At 44.4% G+C, this 24,103-nt stretch overlaps 1 protein-coding gene across 2 annotated transcripts in view; it reads right to left on the bottom strand.

The window, feature by feature from the left end:
* ADAMTS5 (ADAM metallopeptidase with thrombospondin type 1 motif 5) overlaps positions 1-23,696 on the bottom strand; it is a 49,910-nt gene extending 26,214 nt beyond the window's left edge. The window contains exons 1-2 of one of the 2 annotated variants that reach the window (XM_049627968.1): positions 21,692-23,696; positions 9,776-9,908 (exon numbers count right to left, since the gene is read on the bottom strand). In XM_049627968.1, coding sequence (XP_049483925.1) covers positions 9,776-9,908; positions 21,692-22,795 — 1,237 coding nt within the window. In that variant the 5' untranslated portion in view covers positions 22,796-23,696. The remainder of the gene's footprint in view (positions 1-9,775; positions 9,909-21,691) is intronic. The other variant, XM_049627967.1, reaches the window with a different exon arrangement.
* Between the last annotated feature and the right edge of the window lie 407 nt (positions 23,697-24,103).

The raw sequence follows: 24,103 nt of genomic DNA, 5'->3' as shown, positions 1-24,103 counted from the left end.
TTAACAAAGCAATAGTCTTTTCCTCCAAATGTGTCGAAACAAATAACACTTTCCGTATGAATTTTCATTACAGCATCAGGTGATTTTGGAGGGTAAATTTCAGACTTCTGAATTACAATACAGGCTGGGGCGCCCGGGTGGCTCAGTGGGGTCAGCATCCAACTTTAGATTTTGGCTCAGGTTATGACTTCACAGTTTGTGAGTTCGAGCCCTGCATCGGGCTCCGAGCTGATAGTGCGGAGCCTGGATGGGACTCTCTCTCTCTCTCACAGTAAATAAATAAAAACTTAAAAAAGGGGAAAAAGAAAAAGAATAGATTACAGACCATGTGGCAAATACCAAAGTACCTTTGAGAAGCCCTGAAGAGTACCTCAATTTTTTCTTTCATATAGAACAGCGACACATATAATTTTTTAAAGATTTCAATTATATAAGCAAAACAGTTTATTTAAAAATATTTTGTGGGGCGCCTGGGTGGCTCAGTCGGTTGAGCATCTGACTTCAGCTCAGGTCATGATCTCATGGTTTGTGAGTTTGAGCCCCACGTTGGGGTCTGTGCTGACAGCTCGGAGCCTGGAGCCTGCTTTGGATTCTATGTGTCCCTCTCTCTCTGCCCCTTCCCCGCTCATGCTCTGCCTCTCAGAAATGAATAAACGTTAAAAAAAACAAAAAACATATTTTGTTATAGTTTTATGAATCTTTTGACATGCCACTTGGCAGGATATTGTGAATCTTATGCTCCATCAATTTCCTAATTTATCAGCGTAGCTTAGTTGCTGCCGAAGATACGTATAAGGAATTTTTATATGGCGACCAGAAAAGATTGCCATTCTGAGCAGGAACAAATCCTAGTTCCACTCCAGTAAGAGCTAAAAGAAGATGTGAATTTTCTAAGATCTGCTAAAGTGAATCGGGAATGGACGGCTTAGGGGTCAAGGGAGAGACAGAATCTTTGGAGGAATATTCTGTTCTCCATGAAGCAAGTCTGTCGGCCGGTTGGGAGAAGCATGCTCTCTGAAGGACAATAGGAGTCATGGCCAACGCGAAGAACATTTAAGCACCCACAGAAACAGGCAGTCAGTTCCAGTAGCTAGAAGCAGGGCACAGTGAGAGAGACCCATGTGACTTCCCTTCAGGAGCTGGACAGGAATTAAAATGGAAGATCAATGTGAGGAATGTTTGGATGCTCTTCAGGAGAGACGTGACAGCCATACTAAAGGCCGTGAGCAGCAAAAGTTGTGGCATTTTCAAATGTGAGTCCCCCGATCATTATGCTAAGACATTAATGTCAGCCTGAGGTTTGCCAATATCTCTGAGCCCTGAAATGCCAAGATACATATAAAAGCGCAGGATATTTTAAAAGGACACTCCCATCAGAGACCACACACTATGGCACTAAACGCTTATTAAACATAGAAACATCCAGAATCCAGGAAACTTAAGATATAATGTCGTAGTGGACAATAATGCATTTCGAGTCGGTGTTGTGAAAGGTTTAATTAGAATGGATCACGATGTCCCTGATCTCCTAGGACATCTGCCTTTCCCGGTGAGAATTCGTTCATCAGTCACCCACGGGGATGTTGAAAATTGCAGATGTGAGCAGAGACGGAGCATTTCCCTGAGAAGCAGCCTTCAGCAGGATTAGCACAGCTGGGATTTGCACAAATGTGTCCCAGAGATTAAGACGGCAAATGAAGCATATGAAGCCTTGGTGGAGAAAATGTTTACAACACCTAAACTTAGGTGTCGGTTTATCAAAATGCATCTTACGAGGAGTCTTTAGAGCAATACAGAGCAGAGTTAGTTGAGGGGTGAAGTCCTTGGAGGAGGCCGAGTGATAGAACCAAGGAACCCACAGAGAAAGGCAATTCTCACCCTCAGAAAGCCAGATATTTCTTTCCAAAGTCCACGTAGAAAAGAAGAGTGGAGGGCACGTGGGAGACTCAGTCGGTCAAGCATCTGACTCTTGGCCTCGGCTCAGGTCACGATCTCAGGGTTGCTCAGATAGAGCTCTATGTGGTGCCCTACCTTGACAGTGAGGAGCCTGCTTGGGATCCTTTCTCTCCCTCCCCCTCTGCCCTTCCCCCTTTCTCTCTCTCTCTCTCTCCCTCTCAGAGCAAATAAACTTTGAAAAAAAAAAAAGAAAGCAAGAAAAGAAAAGTAGAGTGAGGAGGAGTCAAGGCAGTTTTGAAGGTAAAAGAAGAGATCTGAAGAAGCTCAACCAAGCGCCTAGAGTCAAACCCCTACCGAGAAGAGACAACGCAGAAAGTAGACAGAAGGCGATAACTCACTGTCAGGGTTTCAAGTAGAGGTCCCAAAGTCTCGCTTTAAGGAGGAATTAGTATTTGCATTTGCAAGAATTAGTGTTCGTATGAAAACTAAAATTGGAAGTATTAGTGTTTGTAATCAGTAGACGTGCAAAAGATTGAAGAGCAGCTTGCTTTAACTACGTTAAGTCATCTTGTTTCCAAGGCTAGCTTTTGCAGTCGATCTTTAATTCTTTTTTTATTATTAATTTTTTTAACGTTTATTTATTTTTGACACAGAGACAGAGCATGAATGGGGGAGGGGCAGAGAGAGAGAGGGAGACATGGAATCGGAGGCAGGCTCCAGGCTCCGAGCTGTCAGCACAGAGCCCGACGCGGGGCTCGAACTCATGAGCTGTGAGATCATGACCAGAGCCGAAGTCGGAAGCTCAACCGACTGAGCCACCCAGGCACCCCATGCAGTCAATCTTTAATTCTTGATTTACGTAGCTGGAGACCTTTCACCTCAAATCTGGAGGCAATGAAAGGAACAAACACACTTGTGTAGTGAGTGCACATGTTAATGACATTTGCATTTATATATGAACTAAGAACATGAAAGGTATTACAGAAGTCAGAAGGAAGCTCGGAGAATAATGCACCTGGGTAATCCAATATTTTCCCAAGTGCTACAGACTTCAGAACTGCCTCTTGTTCTTTGAAATCATTATTAAAAGTCAAGATGTAAATTGCAAATGCTTTTGGAGAGAATACTTATCTATTCTTAACAGACATTCCATCATATCACAAATACAACAATCTTGCTCACGAGTGCCCATCACACAAAGTAAGATCTGGAAGGAGCTTATTTGGATTACACAAGGAAACAAATTTCATGGTGAATTATGTCAAAGCAAAGTCTGTAGGGTAGGAGTTTGAATTATACTGTTATCTCAGAAATAGCAAACAATTAGTCACCCGGTAATTTCTCTAGTACGGTAATGGTCTTTTTAAAGGCAAAATGAGTGAGATCTCATTAAATAAATTTCATCTTTGATATTCACAGTATGGACTTAAAGAGTATCTTGCCTCCTTAAATTCACAAATGACTCTGATGTTAGTAAATCTGAGAAAATGCATATACACTGGGTGAAGACACGTTACCAGAAAGGGAAATGTTGGTCCAGCGTCTTATTCAGCTCAGGCGTTACTCTACAACTAGGGCTAACTTATAATATTAACCTCAGGAAGGAAATTGGGTTGTTCTTCTAAACTTTGGTCTGAAAATTAGACAGCATTTCAAACTCTTGTATCTTGACCCTAAGCTGACCAACGGACAAGGGGACAGAGCACCACATCCTACAAAAAGTCACAAAAAGCTCTGTAATGTGTTTACTTAAGAAAGAACAGCTCGGATGAAGCATCTGTTTCTTAATGAGGTCATGTTTTTATTTTACCTAATTTTCCAGCTGGGATTATTGAGGTGTAAGAAGATCTTGCCAGGGGTTGAAAAGTGAGCCAACAGCTCACGTGGGATCCGAATCCAGAATCCTTGAAGAAGAGAACCAGGAGCTCCAGGAACTGGATCCTACATGTCTATTCAAATGCAAAGCCTTATGCAGAAGTGATAAAACCCTTACAAACTCCCATTTCAAAACGTTAAGCATGAATGGTAAGTGTTGTATCAGTTATAGAATTCGGAAGGAAGAAAACTTCATTTGGGAGCCTTCTAGCTAGCTGTGGATACAAAGGATATTGAATCCTTTGTAACCCGATTCAGGATTATCTCCTGGAAGATCAACACTAACGAACCATTATAGGATAGCATCAAAATCTTGGGTTTTAGAGCCAAGTGAATTGGGTTCGAGTCTTACCCTAGCAGTATACTAGCTGTTGACCTCAGGCACGTTTAGAAACTTCTTAAAGATGCTTACATCTCTGTGTTTTTTCCTTTCTTGGGTGACTCATTGATAGTGCTTACCCCATGGCATTTTGTGGGGATTAAATAATATAAAAGATGCAAGGTGCTTAGAAAATACGCTTGACAAGTATCAAAGGCCCAGGGATTGTGAGCTGACTTTATTGTTCTCACCGATATCCCCGCTTTGTTATGCTCTTGAGTACTCTAATCTTAAGTAGTTTTGATAAATTTTGATATTAACAGACAATTGAGGAGAGAAGGAGACGTTTGCTAACCATTAGAGGGGGAAAAAATCATGCATCAAGTTTGTGATGTCTTTACTTTTTATGTGACCTTCAACTTGGATTTCTACACATGTGGCAGGCAATCTAGAGGCTTCCACAAGAGAAATGGGAATTGGGATAGGATATAGAAAACACAGAACCGGCACACAAAAAACCCTAAATCTCCCATTGCTGCGGGACGTAGAGTCGAGACCCATTTCCACCTTTCATCTGGGGGCCAAGAAAGACAGTGTGGTATGGCTCCAGACTAGATAGAAAATAATAATAATAATAATAATAATAAGTTTAGCTCATGTTGATTAAAGCTATACGTTCGGGTTTAAATCCAAGTTTAATCCTAGCTTCCTTTCACTCCACATTCACAGTTGGTCCTGACATCTGATTCTGTGTGTTGGCTTCAGTCTATGGTGTTTCGAGGGCCTCTGCAGCTTTTCAAAACATGGCCTTGTTTAATCTAATCATCTCTGGGAGCACAGTCACACACATCAGCGCAACCAAAGAACTCCCTCTAACCACAGCAAAACAGGGGCAGCCGGGCTGCCGTGTCTCCACCACTTACTTCCTAAGCCTCCAGCTGAATACTTGGCTTTGACTTTTTAAGTTGCCTGACTTTAGCTCAGGAAGCATTTTGGAGTCTTTCACGGTGGAGAGATTCCCTTAGCACATTTTATAATTAACTACGATAAAGCAAAGCTTCAGCAAGTTCGCAAATGATGGATTTCATTAGCCTAAATAAAATCAGATTGTTCTCCCTCGCATATGGGAAGCTGGCCCAACATCAATAAAATTATTATTTTGGAGAACCATGTGTGCAGCAGGTGAAATCTTTATTATTACAAGCCAATAATAAAAGTTTGACAAGTTAAAAATATAAACTCAAAATGTAAACTTACATTCACTTGCAAACTTTCCACAGTTCACACTTGGGTTATAAAATGGCCATAACCCCATTCTTGCCTCCACTCAAGGCACACGGATGAGGATTGTGTTCCCGAGAGTTTAAAGCAACTTCTTAAAATGTCCGAACAATTTAGTCGATGTTTACATACACAAAACATAGCAAGGAGGAAGACAAATTATTACTGCCTGTGTAGGGTCTATATTTATCAAAATCTATTTTCCAGAAGCCTGCACTGGCATCGGTGGACTACATATCTCCAAAATCTAGCTCTTTTTATGGAAACGATTAGCAGGAAAAGAGAAGTGCTCACATTAATATCTGGTCCAGGGAAAGAGTCACTTTTCAGAATTGTTCATTGAAGCCATTCTGATTTTACCCTGATGGACAGAGAAGCTGTAAGATGGGTCCTTCAGGCTAGTTCAAGTACTTCACGTTAATTTTCAACTTCAGAAATATTTTAGATAGAGGGGATAAAAGACCAAAGAAAATTGTGATTCAAATATGACTCTGTATTTTAAACCACTAGGTACAGAAATAAGCAGTGATGGGCATAGCGTGAGAAACTTTAAGTCCATTAATGGAAGCACTATTCTTTTCCTTCCTCAATTAAAAAAAAAATTAAGTTTATTCATTCCAAGACAGAGAGAGTGAGTGGGGGAGGGGCAGAGAGAATGGAGAGAGAGAATCCCAAGCAGGCTCTGCACCGTCAGCGTGGAGCCCGACCTGGGGCTCGAGCTCACAGGATGCGAAATCCCAACCTGAATCGGAATCAAGATCCGACGGAGCCACAGGCACCCCTGAAAGCATTTTCCTTCATCAAATACAGTAAAACCTTGGTTTGCGAACATAATTCGTTCTGGGAAAACACGTTTGTAATCCAAAGCACTCGTGTCTCAAAGCAAATTTCAAGAACCACTGGCTCGGTTGTGATCATGCGATGTTCAGCCTCACGTACTACTCGTATTGCAAGACATCGCTCAGTTAGCAAGTTAAAATTTATTAGACCTATTTGCTCATCTTGTGAAACACTCACAGACCAAGTTACTTGCACTTCAAGGTTTCACTGTATATCCTTTTACTGCTTATAGAAGAAATAAAGTAGAAAAATTATGGGAACAGCCTAGAAATTTTCTTCATGGCTTATGCTTTGAGCACAGTAACATACCTCCACAGTCTGTATGCATGAAGCAAATTGTGCATTTTGGAATGTCCTCAAGCAGATTTCAAAGCACTCTAGCAAAAACTGAGGTCACTTTACCACTGTCCTTAGCCTATATATATATAACCTCCCAATCTGGAAAGTGGTAAATGTCTAATAAAAGGAAGGGAAGAAATCACACGAGAAGAATGAAGTGGAATTAGAATCCAGAGCATGGTTAGCTCAGACCCATGGTTTCATGCAACAGTCTAAAAATAAAGTGCCGGAAACAGCTCAGCGAGTGGCATTACCAAAGATCACACTGGCTGCAGAGGCAAGACTGTAATAACAGACAGATGATTAGGAAATATTTTGTGGGGTTATTGTCTCTAATTTCTTTAAGGCTCGTACTTTATAACATATGTTCACAATATCTAGGCAAGAGGTGAAATTAAAGAATAATAAAGCAATTAGAAAATAAAGAGAATGCAAGCCAGATCCCTTTGTGAAAGGAAAATTAAGTCCATATCCCCTTATCCCCAGATCTTAAATTTCTCAAATTAAGCTACATGTAATGCAGAAAGATAGATTAAGTGGGCAGTGTTTGACTGAAGAATGGATTATAGAGAATTCTAAAGAAGGAAATAGAGATGACCCAACCAAGAAATTAAAGGGAACAGAGGGCATGGTCACATAATCAAAGATTTGGGCTTGAGTTTTTCACATAGAAGCCTATACTTCTCCATCATTGTTCTCTTGTAAAACTGCCCAATACTGTACCATGAAGAAAAGTCCTTATTGTACATATACAGTTTTAATAAAACATTTGTTCTCATCAGCACCTGTCTTCCTACTTCTCAGGCTGCTGGGCCTGCCCACGTTTACCCTTGGTTTAGGAATTCAGGAAGGCTGGGAAAGGTGATGCCGGAAGGTTCTTCATGCCAGCCCAGTTGTCTTGAGAGTCTAATGCATCCCCAAAGAGACTTAATTTACTGCCACAGCGATACTTTTGCAGAGAAACCTCCCAAATGCTAGCAACGCGTGATAACAGACCATTGCAGGGGTAAAGGGAGAAATAGCCCTTCCTTCAAGAACTTTGCAATCTCTTCTTTAGAAGATCAGGATGTAGGGCTCATAATCTTATGGATGGCTGATGTCACAATCCAACAGTGTCACTTACTCACAGAGTCTGAGATGAAGCAGCCTCTGCCTACCCACAGATACAGAACCTTTCTTTCGGAACTTCCATCGTTCTGAATAATGGTGATTAACTACTGGTGTACTTTCAAAATCATCTCTGCTTAATGATAATCCTCTGGAGCATTTGGGCTAATTCTTCTTAGCTTCTGCTGCATGTTCAGAATGTTGCCTTGGGCAGCTCTTGTGTTTTTCCCACTTACTCACTCGTGCACATCCGTCTATAGGTAATAAATACCGATTAAGGATCTATATTAGGCTGTATCATTATCAGCTTAATAGGTATAAATGAGAGAGAGGTAAAGACATATTCCAAGCTCAGAGAGCTCAAATAGCATATGTGTTTTAAAAACCTTTTCAGGCTTGCCAGGTCTTTTTTTTTTTTTTTAATGTTTATTCATTTTTGAAAGACAGAGAGAGACAGAGTACAGCAGGGGTGGGGTGGAGAGAGAGGGGAAGCAGAGAATCAGAAGCAGGCTCCAGGCTCTGAGCTGTCAGCACAGAGCCCGACGCGGGGCTCGAACTCACAGACCACAAGATCATGACCTGAGCCGAAGTCGGACGCTCAACCGACTGAGCCACCCAGGCGCCCCATTGCCAGGTCTTTTAAAGTAGCACACATCTCATCATTAGCCCACGTTACAGACAAGAAATGGAGACTCAGTGTCTGAATCTCTTGCGTGAGACAAATCAGAGACCACGGAGGCAGAGATGAGACTCCGTCTGGAGGCTACAGATGCCCAATTAATGTGTAAATTAAATTATTATCAGTGATGCTGTAAGGTGGTTATTTATGTTAAGGCTTTTATGTCCGTGTGCTGTTTTTTTTCCTTAGATAGTAAGAAGAGTGTCAGTGAAGAAAATCAGAGTCGTGATTAATACTTCAGAATTGAAATTTAACCACTGATTTCCACTTCACTGTTGCATTGTGCTGACTTACACAATTACATCTTTGATTTGAAGTTATTTGACTCTCCAAAGAAAACACAGCAGCCAGAAACCTGCCCTCTGTGAAATGTTCTCTGCCTACTAGGAATGTGAAAAAGCAGCTTTAATTTCTGTTTAAAAATTACAGTTTTAGGTTAAAAACCTCAATCTGTTTAAGAGAAATAGAGCAAAAAAAGTATCTGCTCCCAAAAAGATGATGCTAAAAGGTGAGCCATACATCTAACGTTAAATGAATTTGCTACCTAAAAAGCAAAACAGAAGCATACGTGGTTATAAATAACAGCTGGTATCTGTAACCTACCCAATTTGGACCCTAAAATAACTCCATGAAATCGGCACCATTATGCCTATACTTCAGATATGAAAACAAGCTTTGAGAATTTAAATAATAAGACCAATGTGACACAGCAGAAAGTACTTTAGGAAGAATTGAGCCCAGATGTGTCTGATTCTAATATCTAATTCTAAATACTAAAGTACTCCTATACCTAGGAACCTAGGTCACTGCCCGGGAAACACATTTCCTAACTGCTGGGATATTTTTCAACAATTAACTCCGTCCTAAATTCCCAATCTTAAGATTTAGATGTGTCTCTTATGACACACATATCGGGTGACATTTGAAGACAAACCCTGTGGACTGCTGGTCTCAGTTTGTCTTTGTTATTAAAGACGAGATAGGACTGTTTATTATAAGCTATTATTTACCTTTGACAGGAGCTATTATCGCTCACAGTGGAATAAACATGACAAATCTCTGTGCAAAACTGATTAGCCCTGGAGGAGTCAGGAGACTCTTGGGTAACTTTCAAGAGGGACCTCTCTGCATTTCATAGTCAACTGTGACAAATTCCATCTCAGAGTCATTGATGGATATACGTCACAGGACAGTAGCTGTCGCCAATTTCTCTTACACGTTTAAATGACACTGTCCACAGGCAACATCTCCTGTGTGCCTGACTTTGCCTTCCTTCTCCCTAACCAGTTAACCCTAAAAGTGCAAATATAAACACATTTAATCCCCAGCAGTACATCTGAACCTGGAGAGATCTGGAATTAATTGCCAAGTATTTTGGTTCCCGTTGCAGCTGTTACAAGTGTTTGATTTGGCGAGGGAAGAGAAAAGGCGCTGCATACCAATTTCGTGAGCCACGGTGAAAGCCGCATGGAGGCCATCATCTTCAATCACAGCACAGCTGCGCTCCGGGGAACATATGGTCCCAACGTCTGCCATTCCCAGGGTGTCACATGAATGATGCCCACATAAATCCTGCCGGGGAGAAAGAAAGAAATCATTAAAATCAATTTACATCCAGAAGGAGCCACCTTGTCGAGTCACTTGCTCACTCCAAACAGCAAGAGGGGGATAGGTTTATGGGATCACCTGTTCAGCTCTGGAAATGCTCCAAAGACAGATGAGTGGCATGGACTCTTCTAAACATCTCCTGGCCCCAGAGGGGATGGGACTCAACTGCATTTAAAAAGAAGTCCTGGGATTGTAGCTTGTCCCTTACAATAGCAACCTCGGCTCTCACAAAGAGGTACAGCATATACACAGGCACTTAACGGCCAGGATCACTTTCACATACAGTCATGCTCACCAAAGCCCTAAAATTCTGACCGAAAGTCATGCTAAGCTTATCAGAAGCCCGGCCTAATAATTTATTTTGCATCACGGGCAAACTGCAACCACGTGTTTGTGGCAAAATACAAGTATATCCGTAACTCAAATAGGAAACTAAATTGTAATCCAAAAGCGTAATCCCTTGAAAGATTGGCTCTTCATTTCCAAATGCAGCTGTAATTTCATTGGTTACGTCTTCAAAAATGCGTACATTCTTACTCATAGCATCCGATGCAGCGTTTCTCAACCTGATCAATCTGCGGAAAATATGTGCAATATATTGTGTTTATAGAAGTGAGTGGGAGCATTTTTCTGGTGAGAAGTTGTATAGCTTTGAAAAGCTTCTCAAAGAAAAACATGGTCATATCCCATTAAAATGATCATTAAATATGATCGAGTTAGCTGAAAGAGACATCACGAGACCACTTTAAGTTATGAAGCATAAAGAGAAAATATAAGCCAGGATTTTGTACATGATCGATCTGTAATAAGCCTTCCCTTAAATGCTATTTGAGTATTAAGAGACATCAGAACTTCTTGTGTTTGACCACCGTCTTCAATGAAAATTAATGAACATTGTGTATTTCTACATCCCCAAATGCAAGATAGTATCCTAATGAGCCATAAATGAATTCCAGAAGAAAAAGGTTTTTTTTTTTTAATTTTTTTTAACGTTTATTTATTTTTTTGAGACCGAGAGAGACAGAGCATGAACAGGGGAGGAGCAGAGAGAGAGAGGGAGACACAGAATCCGAAACAGGTTCCAGGCACTGAGCTGTCAGCACAGAGCCCGATGCGGGGCTTGAACTCACGGACCGTGAGATCATGACCTGAGCCGAAGTCGGACGCTTAACCGACCAAGCCACCCAGGCACCCCGAAAAAGGGTTTTTTTAAATACCATTATAAAAGATGACTATTTACCGGTTGAGATAATAATGTTGTTTCCATCATAGCTATTATCTTTGCATCCCCAACTACGACAATGTCTGGCTCATTTGCTTAATTGAGGTGAACTGGGACATAGAGTCAGATGCAACGTAGACCTTGCACACCTTCAATACACGGTATGCTAGAAAGCTCTCAGCAGGTTCCAGGAAGTCAGGACGTTCCAGGAAGCACGACGTTTTTACTACATAGCCAACGTTACCCACTCCATGTCAACATAGTCATCTAACTCTTCCCTATTTTGCTGCATACAAATCTAACCAAGGTAAAGAATATTTAAAATATATACCCTACGATCCTCTCTCTACATTTTCAGGTCCTTATTGTGTTCCATAGATTATGAGATCCCAGCTGTGATGCATTACATTGTAGCTTCAGACAGTGGAAATCTCGGCCAAGTAGCCTTGGTGAATCAAGTCCCCAAACCAGCAATAGCCTCCCCAAGTTTCCTGTGTATCCTCATATGTCATCCCGTGGGATCTCAAATTACAGCTGTTGAGAACAAATTAGTAGTTTTTAAAATTGAAACTGGAACACGCTTTTGCATAATAATCAGTCTTCGAGATAATAATATAGCACAATACATTTTCAATCCAGTTTTTCTCCAATCATCTCAGTCACGTTAAGACCAAAGACTCACTTGTCTTTGCTAGACACGACAGGCTTTCCCTGCACACATTTTTTTTAAACCCAGAGTGACGTGTATCGTCACAATGTGGGGGTCGTTATCTTCAAATAACGAAATGCAGGAATTGTTGCCCCTTCTTACTCCGTATGTCGTTCAGCAGCTTAGACGAAGAGTCACATCAAATGGAAATGGCCCTCCTGCTTTGAACAAAGTTTAAACTGGATTCTTAATATCTCTCTGTGTGCTTGGGTCAATTGCTCATTAGAGGCTATCAACTCTCCTTGTTATCCGTGAATTGCATTAAATGCGCTTGGCCCTTTGCCACAGAAATGTGTGCATGTGCCAAAATCATGAACAGAAGCAGTTGTTCTTTTTTTTTTTGTAAGCACAACTGATTACACCCCTTGATGACATGGCCATACTTTACATAATTTCGTAACTATAATTATGTAAACTGGCAACCTCTCCACTTCATTCATGCATTTCAAACCTTGGCAACCCAGATACAGTTTCATCCCCAAGATTTCGAACGAGAAGTCTGTATTTCGTTGTGATCCGATGTTCATGCCAACGTGTAAAAACTCAACTTGTGCATCAAATTACTGAGAATACAGCACATCACACCTATACCTATTTGTGGTAGAGATTTATGACATTTACAGGTGCACACTTTATTTGAAGTTAGTAGGATTTTTTTTAAATGTTATTTCAGATTAGGAGTAAGGAGACGAGGGGGCGATAGCATCTATCTGTCTATCTATCTATCTCTATTATCCATCCATCCATCCCTCCACCTATCTGTCTTCTGGATCTGGAGGCAGGGGATACTAAAAAAATGGTGACTCATATATACTATCCACATAAAAGGTAATTAAGTGAAAACTGTTAATAAGAGTTTCTGCTTGGTCAGTGTAGATCTGAAGGTTCGTTATAGTTTTGTTATGTTAAAGATGGCCCTTTTCATGCAGGATCCAGATCTTATCACCATGGTGTAGATAGCACTGCAAAGGAAGATTAGTAAAATGTAAACGTTGGAAAAGCATGCAGAAACTTAACAGGTGGCTTGTGGTGTAGGCCAGGAGATATGACTGGGACATTGGATCTAACTCAAAAATAGAGCTTAGATGGTCAACAAGATCGATGAAGACTTGACAAGGAAGTCATTGACATGGTGACCACTCACCAGATGTAGCCGTTTAGGGGATTATGAATGTGTCAGCATCTGTGATTCATCATGAAATTTAGAAGGACTAGTAGCACCCCAGACCTATTCTTGGGGATGGAGTCGGGGGGAGGGAGCCAGAAAAGTATGCTACCTGGAGAAGCAGATGCCTAGAAGATAGTACAAATCCCACTTGACCCACTGGTCCCAATGACCCCTTAGCAAATCCCAGTGGTCAGTAATGAAGCAAGAAGACATGAGAATGTGCAAAGAGGAATGAATAGCGGGAGCCATGGGATTTCTTGCCTTGACTGGGAGACTGTCTCTCATGCAGCATAAATGCACTGTGGGAAGGAGCCAAAAAGCAACACAAGGTAAGAAGAGCAGCCATCATGACACCTGCAGCAATGGCAGCCCCAATTAAGGGAGAGTTCGTCGTCCAATGGAATCCTGAGTTAAATACCAGCAACTTCTGTTTATATAAATATTACCATCTCATAAGGGCAAGCATGGAGCTCAAGAGAAGGGCACAGAAGAGGGATTAATAAGCCTCAGATGCCTGTCTGACTTCCCAATTCCTATGAAAAGGTGATTAAGATAGAAGAATTCATCTTGCATGGTACATATTTTAGTCTTAAGTACTATTCAAACATATACACCATAATGCAGATTTATCTGTGCATCCAATTCTTGAGGTGTCATGTGCCTTTCTGGCCACCTGTACAGCAATCCCCAATAGTAGAGGTCTTGATTTAGATCTCAAGAGAAACTGGGTTCATCGGGTCTGTTAGTCCGACCATTATGGTGACCCATGGTATACTATCTCTGTCCATGCTTCTGGACACAACTAGGTGATACAAATATACCGAGACCATGGATCCAGATGCATTGATTCCTAGAACAATTACGACGTGCCCACAATCTGCTGACGCTGTGCTCAGTGCTGACACTGTGATAAATAAATAAGATCTGATCTTGGCCTTAAGAAGCATCGCGATCTAGTGAGCAAAACAGATATGCCAAGAAGGAAGCAAATTGTGACATGCTATTACAACTGATTTTTGAGGGAATGTAGAATGAATCTGAATCAATCAAAGTGTCTCAAAGGAGGTGACTGATATTGAGGGATGAATAGAAGTCTGAAAGTCTTAGAGGAGGGGTATCCCAACCAGGAAAGATTGGTCAATACATCAGGGGATGGTAGAAGGCAGGCTCTGTTTGGGGGGAATGACAGGAAGCTTGTCATGACTGGAGAATGTAGGATTTGTCGGGTGAAAGGCAATCAGGGGAAGCTGGAAAGATGGTGTGGCCCAAGTTCCAAGATGGGACATTTCGTCTGCTAAAGGTAAAGTAAAAAGAAGGGAAAGACGGAAGCAGCAAGCTGGAGGTTAGGGGGAGGAAATGCTTGGGAGAGTCCTTTTGGAGAACAGGAATGGAAGCTGATTAGACACAGTCAATGCAAAGTAGATCACTATTTTTTTGAGGTTTTATTTATTTATTTTGAGAGAGAGAGAGAGAGAGAGAGGGAGCTCGCAAGCAGGGGAGGAGCAGAGAGAGAGAGAGGGAGGGAGAGAGAGAGAATCCCAGACTCTGAGCTGTCAGCACAGAGTCCCACACGACCCGGGGCTGACCTGAGCCCAAATCAAGAGTCAGTTTTAACCAACTGAGCTACCCAGGCACCCTTAACGCAGATCACTTTTTAATTCTAACACTGTTAGTCAGAGTCATTACATAAGTTGTTTAAATGCTTTGAGACAAAGTTCCCTCATCATTAACATAAGGAATTTGGACCAGGTGATCCCTAAGTCTTTCCAGCTATACCTGTGTTGATATTAAATGGAAACACTCCAATTTATAGGTGGAGAAATTAAAGCTCAGGGCAATAAATGTCCAAAGTTGCAAGCCTGAGACGGGTGAAGCCAAAATTTGAACCCGCATCTAAACGCCCCAATTCCTAAACCACCTTCACCATGGTACTGGTAAGGCATCACACATATTTTTCTTGACAGTTCTGTTACCTTTTACATTTATAGCCTGTGCCCGGTCAAGCAAATTCTTTCCTACAACAAATAATGCAGCATGGTCTTTATCTCTATGGTGTGTTCAGTAAAACTCAGCAATTTAGAAGCATACTAAATGTATAAAAAGCACTGAGAAAGATGTTCCAGAAAAGAAGAAAATGGAAGGGCTGGATAAGAAACCTGGACTTCATTTACTTGTACCTCTCTCTCTCTCTCTCTCTCTCTCTCTCTCTCTCTCTCTCTCTCTCCTACCACATCTGATTGGTCACGTAAGTCACTGATCCCGCCTACCAAATGTCTCCTCCTCTTCCTTCCATTATGGCTTCCTGCCTGTACCATCATCTGAGGCTTCTAAGTGGTCCCTTTGTCTCCTGTAACTGCCCTGCCTGTATGCGGCAGTTACCTTCCAGAGCCCAGATCTGATTAGCATGGCATTCAACCTGCAAGCCAGGCTTCCTGTCAGCCTCCACTGCACTGCCATGTCCCCTCTTGTCCACTATTTCCTGCGTATCTTATCAACATTTTGGGGCCAAACCTTAGCCCAAGCACTCCTTCTGTTGGAAAAGGGCTAATTAACTCACAGCCACCTCATTTTAAAATCTCTTGATTTGGTGCCTGCTTCTGTATTTCTAATGCCGTTCTTTTCATTTTGATTATCTCAAGTCTCCTTTTGAAGGCTACTGATGGAGCCTGCCACGGCTCCCCCTGGATGGAGTCCAACTACTCCCGCTGGAAGGCTCATCCCAGAACATACTCCTGGTCACGGCCGTTTTACATCCGTAGATTCCCATTGGATTTAATTAACAACTGAAAATCTGAAGTGTGGTGCTTTGGACTGACCTGTGTCTCCCCCAAAACCTCAAATTCGTATGCTGAAGCCTTAATCCCCAATGTGACTGTATTTGGAGGTAGGGCCAAAAAGAAGGTAATTAAGGTTAAATAAGATCATAAGGGTGGAGCCCTAATCCAATAGGATTAGTGTCCTTCAAACAAAAGACATTGAAATCTCCTCTCTCTCCTCTCCCCTCCAACCATCAATGCCGGACCCTGGAAGAAAGGCCATGCGAGCATACATCGAAAACGTGGCAGGAAGAGATCTCTCACCAAAAACTGAATAGGTTGGAACCTGGATCCTGGACTTCCCAGGCTCCAGAACTGTGAGAAAATGTTTCTGTTGTTTAAGCCCCCGATCTATGGTACATATTTTTTTATGGCAGCCTGAACAGACTAGATACACATGACACACAATTTCTTCTATAATCTAGTTGTCATCATCTTCTCTAGACTAGACTCTATCAACCTCTACCTTCATATTGTGTGCTGTATCACTTCCAACCCCCTTTGTCCCTGGGCCATTGCACATGACAGCGGGCAAGTTTGCAATGCCTACTTCCTCCTTATGGTCTGGTTAACTCTGAGACTTCTTCCAAATTGAACTCAGCTGGGTTAGGCAACCTTCTAACGCATTTCCATGATATCTCATGGGCACATGTGTCATAAAAATCACCATGCTATATAGCAATTATCCATTTCCTTGTCTGTTTCCTGGGACAGATTCTTAGGAAAGGGGCCACGTTTTAAATTTCTGAATCCCTCTCTGTTTATTAGGAACATATTGACGGTCTGACTAAATTAGTCATACTATTTGATTTAGAGAGCATTAGACAGGACTAAGTTCTCTCTCTGCCACTTGTCAGTTATTACTCTTAGAAGACTATTTCTTTTCATTAATGTCTTCATCTGTCCAATTATGATGATATTTTGGTTGTATAACACAATGATAGCATGATATCACATACACAATGACATTATGTTAAGATCTATGGGCAGAATTGATTATTCCTCCCTTCTCTTTTCACATACTTTGTTTATAACCTGGTCACAACATTTACCCAAGTTTTCCTTAATCAGAGTGATATATGTGTGCACCTGCTGCTTTTCCCTTGGTGATAAGCCCAGTTGGGCAGGGAACAGGTATATTCCACATATGCTGCATTCAGCTGCATCAATGAGTGCCTCACACATAGAAGGTATTCATATCCATGCGCCAAAAGTGAGAGACAGAGAGAGAGAGAGAGAGAGAGACAGAGAGACAGAAAGACAGTAATTACATAAGTTCTGTGTGTTTTGGTATCTTGTCTGTAACGAACCTTAGATTTTTTAGAATATTCTTCACTATATTTATTGGTTTATTTATCAATTGAGATATAATTGACTTATATTAGTTTTAGGTGTACAACATGAGGATCTGATATATGTATATGTTGTGAAATGATCACCACAATAAGTCTGGTTAATATCCATCACTATGCATAGTTTCAATTTTTTTTTCTTGTGATGAGAACCTTTAGGTCTATTCTCTTAGCAATTTGCAACTCACGTTTGTTTTTTTCTTTTTAATGTTTATTTATTTTTGAGGGGGGAAGGGGCAGAGAGAGAGGGAGACAGAATCTGAAGCAGGCTCCAGGCTCCCAGCTGTTAGCACAGAGCCCAATGCAGGGCTCCAACTCACTAACTGTGAGATCATGAGCTGAGCCAAAGTCCGATGCTTAACCAACTGAGCCACCCGGGCATCCAACACGTTTTTTTAAATGTCTATTTACTTATTTTTGAAAGGGGCATAGAGGGGGTGGGGGAGACAGAGAATCACAAGCAGGCTCCATGCTGTTGATGCGGGGCTCGAACTCACGAACTCTGAGCTCATGACCTGAGCTGAAATCAAGAGTCTAAGAGCTAACTGACTGAGCCATCCAGGCACCCCTACATTTGTTTTTAAAATGTCAACTACAGCTGCTTAATCTGCTCCCAGTCTTCCCATTTCTGAGTTATTTAGATGTTTATTGATCAGGATTGATCTACACAGGCTAGGAACCCTGGCTAAGAGTTCACTTTTGACTTTAAATGGGATTTGAACTCAGATGTGCAAGTGGATTAGTCAATCTACTCAGCAAGCAAGTAAGAAACAGCACATCCTTCTTCCTCCTAGCTTCAGGTCACCCTTTAGGGCTCCCTATTGTCACAAGCTAACAAGGGGCTGGCTGCTGGAGGAGAAATGCTCTCTTATTTCTCAGCACTGCAGAGCAGAACATAAGGAGAGGTGTTAGTTGAGAGACAATTGCCTATTAACTGGCAGAGTGATAACTAATGAAGGCGAGTGCACCTTGTATATTGCACAGTCTGTAGCTGGTTCATTTTCAGTCGAATGCTTTCGATCCGTGTTAAGTTTGGGATGAGGGGGGTCTTAAACAATCTCCAATTTAATCATCCTGCAGGTAGGACATTTGTTCCTAAGGAAGAGTGTGTGGTCTCCTAAACGGGTTTAAGAGGCTGTCTTTAAAGGACCTAGTTTAAAACAAAAGAGGAAACCAGAGACAAGGAAAGGATTCTGGAAAGCAAAACGAAATCCTGGGGAGATCAGATGTCTACTGTTTGATGGCAGAAGGGGTGCGAATTCCAGCATGAGCGCTATTCCAGGATGAAATGGTTCCTCTGCCAGAAAATTGACTGGTGCTAAGTTTCTCTAATTAGAGTGCCAGGTAAATGAATTACTAGCACCATTCTGCTGACTCCCAGACACAACGTTCAAGGTGGCCCGGGCCAGTAAACAGGGGTGGAAAACATATCCTCACACATTCACTTGGTGCCTGAAAAACAAGCAATTTAAGAGAAGACATCTGGACACAAAATTTGAACGGTTCTCAGAGCCCATCAAAACATGGATTTGATGGCTTGGCGTCTGGTTGCTAAGCAACGTACTTCTTACATTCAAAACAGAGTTGTAAAAGTAGGTTCCAGGTGCCAACTTCGGGTATTTCTCATTGAAAAAAAAAAAAAAGCCATGAACGTTTCTCTTAGGTCTTAGGGTACCTGATTTCCACGGTGGAAGGGCTCAGATGATTTCTGCTCTCGTCCCCTTATTTCTCACCTTCTGAAGCATTAGGTGGAGTTTAACTTTACATTTCAAGGTACTCTTACTGGATGCTGCATAAGGGTCTTGTCATATTTTTCTCAGCCCCCCAGTGAACAGCATTCTTTGAGATTAAGTCTATATAGTCACAATACACATGCTTTTTAAGTATTTGGTTCTTCTCAAGTTAGATGTATATACCAGAGGGCCAACCACAACCTAAGTGAGATTTGCTTTACCAAAAGTATGCTTCTGCTTGGCAGGGAGGCGACGGAGGGCCCATGTAAAATATTTTCCATGTGCAGACTCCTTTGGAAAATGTTATGTTATTACAATACTCATTAACATTAAGATAGACCCATTAATCTCTTGCTCCCTTGCCTTTATCTACTTAAAACGTACCGATAGGTTTCAGAGCTTGGAAAATAGGAATTGTTAACTCCCCAAATAAGACACAAATCCAGAAAAGCAATAGGCAGATCATTTAGAACCACTAACGGATTTCCCTTTTTTTTTTTTTTTTTTCTGGGAAGCAATTAGGAAAATTATGGGGCAGGAGGAGGTAGGGAGTAATGGGGTCTTCTATTAATTTTTGTTTGTTTTAAAAATTATGGAACGTGCATTTGTATTCCAAAATGAAAGTGAACTATTAAAATGACCTACTCGTTTGGAGTAGTGTGCCTACAAAAGTATTTTTTCCTCTGTCTCTAGAGAACTTCCTTCCATAAACTCTCTGAAGCCTTCTTCTTGGCAGCTTCTTGTGATGCAGCAGAGCAAGAAATCCAGACGTGGAAAATTGCTTACAAGAAAAAAAAAAAAAAGTCTTGGAAACCAAATAAAAAAGGACTAGTTTTACAGGAGAAGTTCACTCCATACAGGAGGCTACAAAATGAATGTTCTTCCATTTCAAAGATTAATGTAGCGCAGAGAAATTACAGGATGGTTTTTAGATCACTTAATGAGAAGGAAGATTTTCCATCGTGCGTAGCCTCATGTCCTGCCAGGTTCTTCCTAAACTGTTGCCCTCTGGCATCTTTGTTTACATGTGGTTTGCATTTATGTCCCCCCCATGGACCACAAGTGTTTCTCCATTCCAAATTTATCGACACTTTTCCTTCATACCAGGGGTGCCTTGGTAGAAACAGAGAATTAGGTGGTGGAGCCCTATGATTCTAAAGCCTCCAAGCCATCATGGCATCTTCTATCCTAGCTCTGGGCACTCCATTTCATACCATGCGTTTGCATGATGTTTCAAACTTTCAAATCCTTCAGCTACCCTGGGTGGATCCCAAATACTTAAAGAATGAGCTTTGAAAGGCAATTCTTACCAGGCAGCCGAGAGGCATGGCTTAAAACTGCCAATCAGAGCACAGTCATGAAGCAGGCTCAGAGCTCTGAGGAAGCCAGGCTCAAAACCAGCCCAGGCTCTGTGTCTGAATGTCACATTTAGGTGGGGACTGAATGATTGAGCAAATAGATACTGTGTTCTTCCCAGAACCTCCGGGCCTATAGAGATCAGTTTCTTTCCTTCCCTTTAACCATCTTCCTTAAAAGAGGGAAATCCTGGGAAAGCATTCCTTCCTCGTGTCTTGACTCTTTGCCCAGGTCTTTCCACACTGGGGCTTCAGAAACACGTTCATCCAAAACCCAAACATGCAAGCTGGATGTGACCCTTCGCTGACAGCTCCGGAGGGACAGGCAGTGCCTGACTGGAGGACTAGGCAAAGGAGGCACTAAGGATCCTGACAAGACTGGGTTATCCTCCTTGCCCTCCCGAATCCCTTCCTTACCAGAAACAAAAATTCACCAAGGTGGACACGTAAGAACTTCGTTAAAAAGCCAAACTAGAAAAAGAGTCTTTCCTTTGAAAAGTCTTTCCTCGGCTTATGCCACAGGAGTGGTTCCAGTAAGGAAGTATGGACACTGACAATGAGAGGTCATGGATAAAGTAGGCTACAAGGGATGAACCAACAAGCCCCTCCCATGAGGTTGCACCAAGTCGTATATTTAGGCTCGCTGAGAGGTGGAAGATCCCCCTTCCCCCACCCCCACAAAAGCAGAAGAGGGAGGAGGAGAAGAAAGAGGAGGAAGATGAAAAGGAGGAGGAGGAGGAAGAAATGAAAGGAAGAAAGAAAGAAAAAGAAAAAGAAAAAGAAAAAGAAAAAGAAAGAAAGAAAGAGAAAAGAAAGAAAGACCACCCATTCCAAAGATAAATTTGCTTTTGAGGTGCCTGGGTGCCTCAATCAGTTAAGCATCCCAGTTCAGTGCAGGTCATGATCTCCTGGTCCATGAGTTCAGATCCCGCATCGGGCTCCGTGCTGACAGCTCAGAGCCTGCTTCAGATTCTATGTCTCCCACTCTCTCTGCCTCTGCCCTCCTCACGCTCTCTCTCTCTCAAAAACAAACATTAAAAAAAAAAGACAGATTTGCTTTTCTCCTTCTCCCACTTAGCTCTGTACATTTTCTCAACCATTCTAGTCCCTTCTTATCCTATTTATGCCTCTAGGACACCGTATCTCAGACTAGAGACACCCAGCCTGACTGATCGTCTACGCAGGTCTAGCCATTCAAGGCAGGGAATGCTTCTGGGGACACCCAGACCACGCGAGCAGGGCTGCAGGCTAGCTGGGTTATCCTGCAAGGAGCACTCCGGCAAATCCGCAGCGGCAGGCGGCATGTGGGAGAAGCCAGGCGGTCAGCAAGGCTGAACCTCTGACCCACCTCCTTCCACGGGCGCTCGGACCACCCACGCAGGTTGGACTCACCTCCCGCGTGAACAGAATGGCCGCGTCGTGATGCTCCTCGTGGTCATCCTCCAGCTGGTTGTGCTGATGCTGCCACTTGCAAAAGTTCTTGAGCGTGGTGGCCGCGTTCTTGCTCACCTCCAGGCTCTTGTCCTTGTCACCCAGCACCACCACCTTCACCACGGCCAGGCGGATGTGGTTCTCGATGCTGGCGTGGCTGTACAGCCTGTTGGCGATGGAGGCCAGGGTCAGCAGGTAGTGCTGCAGGCCCCGGCCGTACATCCGCGCCATGGACGCGTCAGCCACCAGGAGAAGCTCCACCTGGCGGGCCCGAGAGATGGAGCGGCGCCGCCGCCGCCACCACGTCTGGGGTCCCTGGGTCCCCTCGGAGGAGGGAACCGTCTGGTCCGGGAACTGCGGGGCCAGCTCCCAGCGTGGGTCTGGGCTGCCGTGCGCCGGGGGGCGCTCGCGAGGCCCTGGCGGGGACGCGGGAGTCTCGCAGCTAGCGCGCGGCGGCACGGCCTCAAAGCTGAAGCCCTCGCGGGTGTAGACGTGCAGGATCCGCGAGGACCCATCTCCGTACACTCGCCCGGCCTCGGCCTCGGCCCGGGGCCCGCGCAGCAGCGGCTTCAGGGTGTAGCGCGCGTGCTTCACTGCGAAGAAGCCGTCGAGCCCGCCGCAGAGGTCAAAGACAGCCAGAGAGCGGGGGCTGCCGTCCACGGTGCCGCGGTGGAAGCAGTGGTCCCGGTGGCGCCGGCTGGCACCCGGACCAATTCCCGCGGGCGCAAAGCCAGCGGCGCCCACCGAGCCATCGCGCTCCAGGTCCAGGAGGAACCTCCGGCCGCCCGCGTAGACGAGGTAGCCCACCTTGCCGCCGCCGGCGTAGATCTGGTCGATGTTGTGCACCAGCCCGCCGCTCCTGCGCTGCGGCGCCAGGGGGTGCGTGTGGCCCGGAGGCTCGGCCCGCTCCTGCGCCTCCTCCCCCTGCCGCCCGCGGGGCTGGGCGGCCGCTGCGGCAGCCCGAGGCTGCCCGGCTGTATCCTGGGCAGGTGCCGCGGCGGGGCCGGCCGCGACCGGGGGCAGGCGGAGCGCGCACAGCAGCAGGGACGCCCACCCGAGCAGCATAGTGCGCCGCCCGCGGGGAGGGGCCGCGCGACGGGGACTTGATGGGTATCTGTTATTCGGTGTGGAAGTGACCGGGGCGGGAGGTGGGGGGCTCAACACACACTTGCTTGCAAGGCTGAGTCAAGTGTCGAAGGGAGGAGGGCCTGGCGGCAGCGCCAGCCGGTCCCGGCCTCGGTGCCAGCGTGCGAACTTTTCTTTGTTGCTTTGGAAAATGTTTGGATGCGTGCTCCGGAAAAAAAAGGGGGGGGGGAATAAAAAGGAAAAAAAAAGGGGGGGGGGACGCCGGGTTGTGGAGGTTCCGCAAATACAAGGAAAGGGGGTGGGGGGGAATAACCCAAATCCAACCCCCAGTGCAGCCACTAACGGTGCACGACAAAAAGTACGGATGGTGTCGCGCACCAGGCTGGCAACTGGTGCGCGCGGCCTCCCGCCCCCTCGCTGCTCTGGACCCGCCGGCAGCGGGGGTTCCAAGCTCCGGAGCCCAGTCCTTTTCTTATTCTGTGGGTGTCCTTGACTCTACTAGAACCGGGAGGAAAGGAAGAAAGAGAGGGAGAAAAGCCATAAAAATTGAAACAAAAAATGCCAGGCGCGGCCTGCGGGCAGCCAGCGAAGCGGCGCGTCCGTGTCCCTTCGGATGCAGTGTCGTCCTGCCCGCCGTCATCCCCAGTCGGCCGCTGCGAGCGCGGAGAGCAGCTCGAGCGCTGTGAAGATGCGAGGAGGTGGAACAATGAATTTATAGCGGCATGCCATCCTGCAATGGCAATTTCAACAATTCGTCACTGCAAGCTGCCTCTTAAAGGGAGAGCTTCCCCCACCCCTCCCACCCTTCCCGGTCCGCGCCTAATCAGATGGGGGAGGGCGGGCGAGGGGAGGGGTTGGGGGGTGATCGAGGAAAGGAAGACCGAGAGGGACCCGGCGAGGTGGAAGGAGGAACGAGGGAGGGAGCAAGGGCGAGAGGGGGGGAAAAAATAAAGTATTGGGGTAAGAAAAACAGATTTCCTTGGCCTCATTTAAAGCCACAGTGGCTCCGGGTTTGTCTGATATTTCACAACCAATCGGGGTTGGCTAACCCCGGCTTACCTCATCTCCTGAAAGGGGTGTTTTGAAAGTTACTGAGACAGTGCAAGTCTCTCCCTGCCTCCTTCTCTCCTGCTCCTTCTCCCTGGGTAGGAAGTTCCTGCCGCAAGTTTTTTTCCTCGGTGCACGCCCGTGCGCTCCCGCCTCGAAGACCTTGCCGCTCCGTCCGCCCGCCCGGGGCTTTCGGCTGCCCGTGCGGCCCCGCGCCCCGCGCCCTCCTCGCCGGCCCGC

Source organism: Panthera uncia, chromosome C2 (genome assembly GCF_023721935.1).
Source record: "Panthera uncia isolate 11264 chromosome C2, Puncia_PCG_1.0, whole genome shotgun sequence".
Lineage (NCBI taxonomy): Eukaryota > Metazoa > Chordata > Mammalia > Carnivora > Felidae > Panthera > Panthera uncia.
This window is presented reverse-complemented; position numbering and strand designations above follow the sequence as displayed.